This window comes from Hippopotamus amphibius, chromosome 13, assembly GCF_030028045.1.
Source record: "Hippopotamus amphibius kiboko isolate mHipAmp2 chromosome 13, mHipAmp2.hap2, whole genome shotgun sequence".
NCBI lineage: Eukaryota > Metazoa > Chordata > Mammalia > Artiodactyla > Hippopotamidae > Hippopotamus > Hippopotamus amphibius.
Genome location: NC_080198.1, coordinates 31,526,902 through 31,539,433, shown reverse-complemented (window position 1 = coordinate 31,539,433; position 12,532 = coordinate 31,526,902). Strand labels below are relative to the sequence as shown.

Genomic DNA, 12,532 nt, shown 5'->3' with positions numbered 1-12,532 from the left:
TTAAAAAAAAAAAAAAATTTACTGTGTAACACAGGGAACTATATTCAATATCTTGTAAAAATCTATAATGGAAAATAACCTGAAAAAATATATAGAGAGATGCACATAAATATATATAACTGAATCATTTTGCTGTACACCTGAAACTAACACAATATTGTAAATCAACTATACTTCAAGTAAAAAAAAAAGAGGGAGGGATATTAAAAAAAGTACAGAGGCTTTCTCTGAAATGTCTCCCTTGGGCACCATACCTGTAAGATCAGATCAAGCAGATTCTTTTTTTTTCTTTTTTATAAATTTATTTATTTACTTATTGGCTGCGTTGGGTCTTTATTGCTGCACACAGGTTTTCTCTAGTTGAGGCGAGCAGGGGCTACTCTTCACTGTGATGCACGGGCTCCTCATTTTGGTGGCTTCTCCTGTGAAGCATGGGCTCTAGGCATGCGGGCTTCAGTAGTTGCGGCACATGGGCTCAGTAGCTGTGGCTCACGGGCTCTAGAGCACAGGCTCAACAGTGTGGCACATGGGCTTAGTTGCTCTGCAGCATGTGGGATCTCCCCGGAGCAGGGCTCGAACCCGTGTCCCCTGCATTGGCAGGCAGATTCTTAACCACTGCGCCACCTAGGAAGTCCCTTGAAATGTCTCCCTTAGTCATCATACCTGTAAGGTCCATATCAAGCAGATTCAATCTTGTTTGAAAGCCTTAAACAAATAAACAAACAAAAAAAGCTGTACTTGTATATGACTGTTTTTGTAATTAAACAAACAGACTTGTCCTAAGTTTAGAGTGAGAGAGTTCTTTTTATTAGAAAGGTAATTGTTAGAATTATGGTCAATATAATTATTATCATCTTTATTAGACCTAAACCAAAACACAATGCAAGCTGTGGTCTTAACCAAGTGTCAACTCAGCACCACCAGCCATGGTCATCCTGACTTTGGAGAGTAACAATGTCACCAGTGAGACCCTGTCACTGCAAATGCTGTTCCTAGACCTACTCCAGCCTCTGGGCTTCAGTCGACATTCACACAGTGGATGGCACCACGAGGATACACTCAGACAAATCCAGACCATGGATCTGACTCTTCAAAATGCCAGTGTCATGGAGGATAAGTACAAGAGAAGGCCCTGTTTTGGACTGAAGGGGACTAAAGGGACATAAGAACCAAATGCAATGCATCAGCCAGGAATGCTCCCTGGATGTGGGGCGGGAAGCAGGGAGAAATGCAACGAGCTATAAAAGGTGTTTTGGAACAACTAAGGAAATTTGAATATGAACTGGATATTAAAAGTTATTATAGGCCTCAGCTAAATAAATAGGGACTAGAGGAATCAAGGAAGCAAAATTAATACTGAACACAGATAAAGAAATAAAAGAGATGCCTTGGATAGATAAGAGCTAAGTATCAAGTGCATTTCTGAATGATAATACTGACATCTGACTTGTTTTCCCTAAATCTTCTCCCACCTCTTCCCTCAATCCTAAAATGGTTCTGTGTGCAAGGCTTTTGAATACAAACCTCCTTGAAGAAAGTATACCAAGTTAAAAAAATTTCTCAAGTACTGCTGCTAAGAGCCAATGTCTCTTTATGACATGGTGCTAAGGGAGGGCTGAGGTGTTCAGGCTCACCTGGAGGTGAAAGATTGCCTAGGTAGGGTTATTTGTACCTCATGATGGACAGCAGTACTCTTTCCACTGAAAGGACAAGGACATCCTATACTCGCATTTGAATGTATGACAAAAACCACGTGAACAAAAGATGGGAAACAGATAATCTGTCTTGAGTTTCTGCATACTTCATTAGATGCATTTGTGAAGCATTTCTGGCCTTTGGATCTGTTGCCATTTGTAAACACCCATGAATAGATTTCACTTACTGGAATTTACATGCTTCCTTGGTTTTCAAGTTAGTATTTCAAATAGGATTTATTTTCTTGTTTGCAATGTTAACATCACCTCATGATAGAATTCTTAAAGCTATTATGATTTGCCCCCTTAACACTGGGAAAATTTTCACTTCCTTATTTTAGAATCACACGAGTACTAAGCCCTACCACTGGAACGAACTTACATATACATGTGAAATGTGTGATTAAGAAAATAATCAACACTACAAAAAAAAGACATTATAAAATTATTGTTAATTTGCAGAAGTGGTTAACGTTAGGTGAATATGAAGGAGATTTTTTTAGGAGTTACGGGCCAAGGTATTTAAAGATAAAGCATCAGGATGTCTGCAGTGGGTTTCCAAATGGTTCAAGGGGAGAAAAAGTATATATGTACACACACACACGCGCGGAATAGTGAGGCAAAATGTTCAAATAAAATCTAGAGGCAGGAAAAAAAATCTGTTAACTTTTCTGTAGAGTTACAGATTTTCCAAATACACATTTGGGTAGAAAAATCCAAGTAAGGGGAATTCCCTGGTGGTCCAGTGGTTAGGACTCCAAGCTTCCAATGCAAGGGGCACGGGTTCGATCCCTGGTCAGGGAACTAAGATTCCACATGCTGTGCCATGAGGCCGGAAAAAAAAAATGGAAAAAAAAAGAAAAAAGAAATACTGAAAATGGTAAACATCAGTAAATATAAAATATTTTTTTAAAAAAGAAAAATACAAGGTAAAACTTAGTTCCTTCAATAACACATTATAATAAAAAGGTAAAGAACTCAGAGAAAGGAATTGTTAGGTCTTTAACAACTGATAAGAACTCTGATTGTTTCAGAACTTAAAATATGCCTACTATCCATAAGCACAAAATTCTTTTTAGGTGACCAGTAGTTTTACAATACTTTTTTTTTTTTTTTCACCTTACACAATAGGAAGAGTGTGCCCTCTGCCTGGAATGCTCATCCCTCCCCCAGGGAAGTGTTCCCAGATGTCACGGGAAAGGTGAAACTCCCCTTTATTTGCTTTGGGAAGTAGAGAACGGGTTATTAAAACTCACACACAACTCCATCACTGTAACATAATGGAACAGTCTGTTCAAGTGATTGTGGGGTTAATGGCTGACTTTCCCACTATTTAGAACCTCCAGGCAGACAGGGGCAGCGTCAAGTTCCTGCTCATTCATTGGTAGTGCAGGGCCAGGCACCCAGCAGCCACTCAATAAATATTTGTTAAATAAATGAGACATTATACAGCCCTTTAAGAAGAATGCATATGAAGACCACGTAATGAAAAAATGATTGGCACAACAAGTGAGAAGAACTATCATAAAGCTACTATGATTACAACAATATGCAAAACTAAAACTTGGAAAAAACCCACAAACCACCAAAACTAAAACAGTAGCAAAATGGGGTGGGGGGAAGGCAAGAAAATGAACCGCCTTGCAAAAATCTTAAGAGTATGGTAGGTGCCAAAGGAATGAGGAAGGACTACAGTGACCTGGGGATAAGGGGACAGTAAGTAAAGCAAGGAGGGAAATCAGGGAAATAGTGAAAACTTTTCTCACATGTTTGAATTTACAGATGGAAAAAAAAAATCTTCGGTCCTAACCATGAGGACAACCTGCCAAAAGATAACGAGGTGTTGACCCTACCCAGTGAATTACCATCACCCACGGCTACGGGACACCCAGATTTCTAATTCTACCTCTGCTACGAACTCACTGTGTAACCTCCAAGTACATCACCTCCCTGGGCAATTTCCTTACTGGCAAAATGACCAGTCACAGGTCTAGCCCTGAGCCCAGTACAGTGCCTGGTACACAGCAGGCAATCAATCCCCTCAATCAATCCCCAACATTAAAGAAGATGTTGGCTCCTGTTCAGGCTGCACACAGCACACAAAACACTGCACAGGGGTGGGACAAAAGCCACATGCAGCTCAAGTCCAAGCAACGATCAGGGGCAAAGCCTTAACCCGAGTTCCCATGTTCTTCTCCCACCTAGAGAACAAGGTCTCAACACTCTCTCCACCCACACTCTAGCAGAACACCCCACACAAAACCAGCACTTCGTAAATGCATCTTGATAATTCCGTACCTCTGTGGCCCCAGCGAGCGCGTCAACCACCAGAGGTTCATGTGTCCCCACCCCCAGCCCCACACAGCTCTCCAAGCCTGATTCTTGGCCCTCAGAGTTGAAAAGGTTGATTTTCCTCCAGGGAATGCGCCAGGCTCTTGCCTGGCAGGAATTTTGTATCAGATTCCCAGGAGGGAGATTGATGCACATGGTCTCCACCCTGCAAGGGCTCAGCATCAGGACCAGTGCTGCCTTTCACATGCCACCGTCCGTCCACAGGGTGGGGGCTGGGTGAGCTTCCTCTGCCAGGTGTGTGCTCTGTGTTTCCTGGTACCACCTCAAGTGCGGTGCCCATCTGAGTCCCCTCCAGTTGGAGCATTTTTAAACATTTCCCAGGTGCACACTGTGTGCCAGACCCCGCTAGGCCCTTCCTTAACCCTGCTTGTCTCCTGTGACATACATTCATCTCCCCTTCTAGATCGGAAGCAAGGTCCAAGTCTGACTGCATCCCCCAGGGTGCCTGAGAGAGCACCGAGCACACAGCAGGTACTCAAATAACTGCTGAATGAATTTTCCAAAGTGATCGCCATAAGGATTGTCAAAGAAAAGTAACGGGCATGTGTTTTTTGTGTTTGTTTTTGTTTTTGTTTTGTTTTGTTTTTATTTATTTTTTTTGAGGTACACCAAGGTCAATCATCTGTTTTTATACCCATATCCCCGTATTCCCTCCCTCCCTCGACTCCCCCCGACCCTCCCCGTCCCAGTCCTCTAAGGCATGTGTTTTGATGGCCCCTCCTTGGTTCTGAGGTTGGTGAGAAGACAATTTACAGGCTGATAACAGACTAAGGCCATGCACCAGGTGTTAGCCAGGTGCCCAGTGACCACAAGCGAGGGACTTCTTACCACACTGAATCTACGCATCAACTTTATGACCTAAATCCCGTTGTTATCCATCTTCACAGAAGGCAAACTGAGACTCAGAAAACTTCAACAGCTGGGCCAGCATCTCCACCACGTTTCCTAACACCTTGCTGGCAGTTCCTTCTGTCACTAGGGCCTCCCTTATGAGGAGACTGCCTGAAATTAGGAACGTGCTGATGGGCTCCCCGTGAGACTAGAATGCCCACCCTCTGCTCCTCAACGGATTCCCTTGGCTGAGGCCCAGTCCCACCCCTGGGGCAGCCACAGCAGCTTCTCCCCACCCTGCAGAGGGGCTCGAAGCTCCCACCTGCAGGGACAAGGTAAGATGAGGGTCCCAATCAGATGAGAAGCAGGGGAGATGGCAAGAAGGCCGGGGGCTTTCTCCATCAAGATCGTCAAAGACACAGGTTTAGGTCTGAGCTCAACAGTTACCTGTGACATTGGGGCAGGTACTTAACATTGTGTCCTCATCTGCAAAATGGAGACAAACAATGTGCATCCTGCTCAGCGGTTATGATGTTTAGAGCCAACGTGTATAAAAATCTCCTTAGGAGGTGCCCAGAATTGACAGATATTATTATAACTTGCTGTGTGGAGGATGAGCCAGGCTCCCTGGAGAACTGAAGAGCTTTATCAGTGGCGTCACAGCACATCTAATTAATGCCTCCGGCCAGCCCAAGGACAGATAAAGACTTGGTTTAAAAACCACAACAAAGCAGAAGTTGAGGCTCAGGAGGCTGGGTCTGGGTCTTGGTTCTTCCATTCCTGCTACAGGACCACAGCCCAGCACTTTGTCTCCCAAAGTGTCAGTTCCTCATCTGTAAAATAACATCACCTCCCTCATTGGGTCTTCGTGTGTCTCAGAGGAGATCATGTGCACTCACTCAATTACCTTAACAATCACTTCATAATAAGCTGTGTCTGGGGTTATGCCAATGAATGCCATAAGCAGTCTGTCCCGTTTTCATATTTATGCAACAAATGTTTATCCCAGGCACAGCCCTGAGGGGTCAGTGAGGAGACACAGACCATGTCTGCCCACAGGGGGCTTACAGTTGTTTTAAACAACATCCCTAAAATTTTAGGATTAAAAGGAAAGTCATCAATCAACCAACCATTCTTTTAGCCAATGAGAGATATGAGAGAGGAGAAGAGAGACACGCCCAGGGTCACACGGTCAGGAAGAGGCGAGAGCAGAATTTGCACAGCGGTTTTTCAATTTGCAGCCCAGTGTTCTTTGCACAAGAGAGTTTCTGCCTGAATAAAAATCTTTATGAAGATACTTGACCCTCTCACTTGTTCTCAACTCACTCACCAGCAGGCTTATGACAGGGATTGGAAGACCTCTTCCATCTTTTGCCTACAATAATATTTTTAAAGTTCCTATCAAACAACAACAACAGCAAAAAAAAACCCACTAAACTACTCCATAAGGCAACATCCGTGTCTTTGGTTACTGGGCCTCTCTGTCCCAGGCACATCGCTGCAGCCTTGGGAGGAAGCTTCAAGATCTCCGTCTGGCGTGTCCCCCCTGTGATCTGTGCAACAGCACATGTGGGGGCGGGGGGGCTACACCCTCTTCCCTCTCTTGAGCGACCCCTCCACGCACACTGACCTTTTACAGGCTCTGTTGGGTCCTGTGAGAAAGGCTACATTCGGCTGGGCTTAAGCCAGCAACGTCCAAACAAGTTTGGCAACAGGCCCCATTTTTTTCCTGCAGTGCTTATTAACGGCTGGAGGACACCATGTTCTGAGGAGCAAACTGTGGGAAATGCTGATGGAATCTCCAGGTAGATACCTGAGAGGTGAAGTGCCTTGTTCAAGGTCACAGGGCTGGTGAGTCTGAGCGTGAAGGCTAGAGCCTCAGGTCAGGAGAGGTTATTCTCCCTTTTGTTGGGTCTCCAACTTTTCAAGGTCAGCGGCTGAACTTCTGGAGGTGGAGGAAGCGGAGCAGGCCCCACACAGCCCTTGGGGCAGTGAACAAAGAGCTCATAAAAATCAGTGACCAAAACAGCTCCCGCCTAAGGGACAAGATGGAAGCTGATAAGGGGATCAAGAAGAGAGCAACTAACAACAAGCATGAAACTAACCCTCTAAGGTGAGGGCTCTCGAGGCAGTCTATCCCTGGAGTGCAAAAACAGAACACAGCGCAGGGCAAACCTCAATTTCGGATACAGCCCTTCATGCTGCCGTCTAAAAATCACTCTGTTTTCTAGCCAGTTCAGGCTACTAAAGCCGCTCATGCGTTGGGAGCCTACTGTGCACAGGGCTCTGGGCCAGACATAGGGCGTCATTGTACCAGACAAAGCCCCACCTTCCAAGTCAGTAAAGGCTAGCTGAGTCGACACAAAGGAGGTGCTCAAAAACACCCTGCAATAAATGAGTGAGCCAGAGAAGATCTTTATTTTCACAAAAGAGACGCGCATTTGTACAAGCTGAGAGTGAAAGGCCATGCAAGGAAAGAGTAACCCCTTATTTGAGCAGGATGGGATATTCACTGACTGACTGACTGACTGACCCACCAATGGATGAATGAATGAATGAATGAATGAATCAATCAATCAATCAACGTAAACCTTTCTATTTCTCCAGCATGGGCTGAGTCCTAACCATCCACCACTTCAAGAAACTATCATAAGTCCATTTATACGAGGGATTTACAAGACTAATAGCTTCTCCCCTCAAAATTCTCCTCTTTGAACATCAGAAATTCCACTTGCCTAACTCCACTACTGCACATCTGAGGAAACTGAGGCACAGAGAAGTGATATTATCCACCCAAAAATCACAGATGCCAGCAGGAAACTACACTTCCCAGGGGCTTACTCTTCTAGAAATCCTGTGTTCTTGTGAGTCGGCACTCAGCAGTACAAAGTGGCAAGTGATGGTTGCTCAGTTAGTGAATGCTGTGGGACTAGGTATTCCCACAACAAAGTCACTTGGTTAAAAGACAAAATGTCCATAAAGCTCAGAAGCAAAACTATGTTCTCACAGAAGGGAGTGAGGTCTGTGGGCAGGGCCGCCAGGGAGCCCCTCTCTTCTGGAAGCTGAGGTTGGCCCCAGGAGAACTTAGGTCCTTCTCACCGTTAGGCTTTCTCACAGTACCTCACCTGAAAGATCCAGGGTCCACCGGTGGCCCAGTGGTTAAGAATCCGCCTGCCAATGCGGGGGGACGTGGGTTCGAGCCCTGGTCTGGGAAGATCCCACAGGCCGCAGAGCAACCAACCCCGTGCACCACAACTACTGAGCCTGCGCTCTAGAGCCCACAGGCCACAACTATTGAGTCCATGTGCCACAAGTGCTGAAGCCTGTGTGCCTAGAGCCTGTGCTCCACAACAAGAGAAGCCACTGCAATGAGAAGCCCACGCACCGCAACAAAGAGTAAAGTAGCCCCGGCTCACCACAACTAGAAAAAGCCTGCGCGCAGCAAGGAAGATCCAACACAGCCAATAAATAATTAATTAATTTAAAAAAAAAGGATCCAGGGTCCGCCGCTACACTCATCAGTCCAGAAATATTAGTGAGCACCTACTGTGTGCCAGGCACTAGGTAAACAATAGTGAACAAAACAGGCCAGACCTGGCCCCATGGAGTTCACAGTCCAGGAAGTAAGGCAGACACTGAAAAGATAATCACATATAGAATAAGAAATCATGTCAATGGATTATCATTTCTTTTTTTTCCTTTGTTTTTTTTTTTTTTTTGCCACGCAGCATGTGGGATCTCAGTTCCCTGACCAGCGATTGAACCCACGCCCCCTGCACTGGAAGCACAGAGTCTTAACCACTGGACAACCAGGCAAGTCCCAGATCATCATTTCTAAAACACAAGTCTGGCTCTATCAATCTTCTGATAGAAAAATCTTCCTAGGTTCCTCACCCTATGTGGGATTAAAAATAAACAAAAATGAAAACAGCTGCCTTAATTGGGTGCTTACTCAATGCCAGGTGCTTTACTATGAGTAACTCAGGACACGCTCCAACAACCCCTTGCAGGAGGTACTATTATCATCTTCACCGACCAACGAAGAATTAAAGTTTTCTACTTAACCACTGTTCACTGTGTGTGCAAAAGCCCACCCACCACCCCAATCAAGACCCTGAATTCCCTGAGAATTCATATCTTACTCAACTTGCTGTCTCTTGTGCACACAGTATTTCATAAACGCCTGCTGAATGAATAGTCAACTGATTGATCAATAGGCTAGTTTCCTTCAAGGCATTATCTGCTTAATAAGCTCAATTTTAGGAACAAGCATGGGTCAGTGTCCTAAAAATCACATGAGAAGAAGCTGTGATGTTGTGCAAAGAGCCAGGGGTAGCCCCCTGGAGGCCTGAGATCAAGGCTTGTCTCTGTGTGAACTCGGACAATCATTTCCTCCCTCTACGCCTGACTGCTTCACTCTGTCCTGATAGAGAAGCAAGAAATCAGATAGTGAGCCTAGGACCTCTGCCAGCTCTACACATTTATGTCTCTGAAACATGATGGGGGCTGGGGCTCAGGAAGACTTCTGAAACTGCACTCTGCCTGCTTTTAGAACGGGGGTCTAAAATTAAACATTTTAGGGAGAATGACTGATCAGATCTATGTGGGTGAGTGAAGAACTTCCTCTCTGGCCACAGCTCAGTGGGCATATTTATCCTAATAAAATAGATTTAGTCCCACGACAAATACACTCACCCTGAAAGCCTCTTTCCAGAGAAATGGATCGGATAAACATAGGTGAGACCATCACCCCCAAGTGTACACCAGAAGAGAGAGGCTGGTGAAATGCAAGAACCCGGGCTCATATGCTGCAGGCAGACAAAAACCCAAACCACACTCTCCACTTGTACACTCTCCTCTGGGAGGGCCACCTGAGTGTGGTCAAGGCCACTGCGACCATGGGCCTGATGGCTCCGTGTGGTCCATAAGCTATGATCACAAGAGAACTTGCCAGTTGACAAGCGTGAGTCCGTCTGTCACTCAAAGTGAGACAAACAGGTAAGAGCTGAGGCTCCACGGTGAGGCAGAGTATTTGTTTTCTTTTGTTGTTTGGGTTGGTTTTGAATTAATTTCTGTCCTCGTGTCACCTAGTGGACATAATGGGGGTAACAACACAACTCCCTACCTCATAGGGCCATGGTGAGAATTAAATGAGATGGGTAAGCCAAGTGATCCGCACAGAGCCTGACACATAGTAAATACTCAGGTTGTTGCCGAGGATGGTGGTGGTGGTGGGTGAAACCATATGAATAGGGAAATCCAACCCAAGGCTCTCCCAACGCCTCTGGGATCCAGAGAGAAGCAGGTAATTCTGGGATGAATGTTACTGCAAGAGCAGACTTGGATACTTTTCAGAAGAGAAACGAAGAGGCTCCCACTCTTGGGAAGGACCCAGGCTGCCCAGGTGCCCTGAGCCTCAGAATAGTCACTGGGTCTTTGTAAGCACAGGGGCTCGCCAGGGCCATTGGGAAACAGAGACACCTGAGAAGATGAGCTTCCCCAAAGTAAAGAGAAGGGGGAGGAAATTACAACCACGGAGAGATATCATTTTTCACCCAACAGACTGGCAAAAATTAAAAAGCATGAAGAGCTGCGGTGTGGCAGGAGGTGGGTAAACAAGAAATCTGGTATCCTGTTGATAAATCGTGCTCTTTAGAGAATGATTTGGCAGTATTTATTAAGATCTTAAACGCAACTTCACTCCTTACTAACCATCTACCTAAGAGAACTATCTGCCCATGTGCTTAGAGGTGTAAACCAGGAAGTGCATCAAAGCACTGCTATAGTGGCAAAAAGCAGAACCCACCCACCCATTACCAGCAGGAAAACAGCTTGATCAACAGTGAGATTCTCATGCAGTAGATACAATACTCACTTTGCAGCAAAACAAAGTAGATTCACATGTAGTGTCTCGAAAACATTTTAAGACATATTACTGAATGTTTTAAAAAGGTTACAGACTAGATTAGCAAGCACAGTATGACAGACTGTATTTAAAGAACAGAAAGAAAAAGAAAAAGGGAAGGAAGGGGAAAATGACCTTTTTTTCTATGTATATAGACACCTAGTAAAAGCTCTGGAAGGAAGTTCACAAAGTAGGTCACAGTGGTTACTTCTGGGAAAGGTAAGAGAGGGGTGGATGCTGGGAATGAAATTGGAGGGGTCAGTGGAGACTTCACTCATTTTTTAACTAGGAAAATGTATCCATGTGTCTCTTCAGTATTTAAATTAAATTAATAAATTTATTTTTAAGGAACAAAAAGAAGAGGTAGAAGGAAAAGGAAGAGAAGATGACTTCAAGAGAAGATATAGCTGCCAAGAGCTAAGGGTCCGCCTTCACCGTCTCTTGGGGGAATGGCCACCCACAAATGTAGACACAACACATCTGAGCATAAGCCCATAGTTTCTTGAATAAGTATCCATAGTTTTTAGAATCAGATATTTAATCCTACACCACATCAGTTCTATAAACCAACTCTTCCTTCCAAATCTTAGAAAAATTCCCTCATTCTTGACATAGATATCCTTCCTCTGGTGTCAGAAATTCAAGGTATGAAAAGGGGACACCTGGAATTTTGCTATCTCCAAATTCTTAATGGACTCTGCCGACCTATAAGTCCTGCATTGCATTTAATTGTTACACGTAAGAATTTTTTCAATTTTAATTTTTAAAAATATTTTCACCTTTCCTTGTTTTCTTCCATTCCTCTGAAGACACACTGATTCATTACTCTGGAACTGTCCATAGACACTGTGTGGCAGATCCAGGCCTTCTTTCTGAAAAAGGAAGATAACCAACATTTATAACCTGGGTACATTTACGTTAACACAAAGAGATGCATTAAATACATACAAAAGGAATATGTCAAATGTTGCCCAGTGTCTATCAAAATCCATTTTCCCCTTTGTCCACAGGTTATTTGAGTTTTATCTGGGATTCCATTTCCCAGGCATCCTTGCAGCCAGGTGCAGCCAGGTATCTGAGTTCCCAATGGAATGTGAGAGGATGTGATATGATCCACCTCTCCATCGAGGTCTCAAGACATCGGCATGCCTTGTCCATCCTTCCCACTGTTTCACACATGCTGGAACTCAGCTCTGACGGTGCAGATGATGACAATGCACTTGGAAATAACAAAGCAACAAGAAAGAAGGCACTTGGACCTGTGACTGACTACATGGAGCAAAGGTGCCCTCTCTCCTCGGAACTATTACCTTAGAGAGAAATGTCTTTGTTCTTTAAGTCTGTTTAATAAAACTTCAAGTTTCATTGGGTCTTGTTTTTATGACTGGTTAACTCTCATCAAGTTGGCACAATGGTTAAATATTTTCACTCGGGCACTTGTGAATGTGGGTTTTCTTATTTGGAGCTTGGGACAGTCTGTGTCTATGGAGACAGGTGAGGCCAAATCATTTTGGTTCAGTTTCTCACAAGCAATTTCAAGTAGGTACTCAATCAGCGTTTGATGGGTGAAGAGGTGTTAATAAGCACGTAATATCAACCTGTGTGAAGCATCTTGCGAGCAGAGCACCTGGCACAGAACTGGGAACACTGGGACCCACAAGTATGACTTCTGAGCTTCACGTCACTAAACGACTACTCACTATGGTAAAGCTCCATCTGAATGCACAGGATACCCACATTTAAGGATTTT

General features: G+C 44.5%; 1 protein-coding gene across 17 annotated transcripts in view; it reads right to left on the bottom strand.

The window, feature by feature from the left end:
• Positions 1-12,532, bottom strand: part of ARHGEF3 (Rho guanine nucleotide exchange factor 3) — a 295,435-nt gene that overhangs the window by 248,452 nt on the left and 34,451 nt on the right. For 14 of the 17 annotated variants that reach the window (XM_057704792.1, XM_057704803.1, XM_057704787.1 and 11 more), the window contains one exon: positions 11,562-11,654. In XM_057704792.1, the coding sequence (XP_057560775.1) occupies positions 11,562-11,623 (62 nt within the window). In that variant the 5' untranslated portion in view covers positions 11,624-11,654. Of the gene's footprint in view, positions 1-11,561; positions 11,655-12,532 lie in introns of those variants that run through there. The other 3 variants (XM_057704794.1, XM_057704796.1, XM_057704797.1) reach the window with 3 other exon arrangements.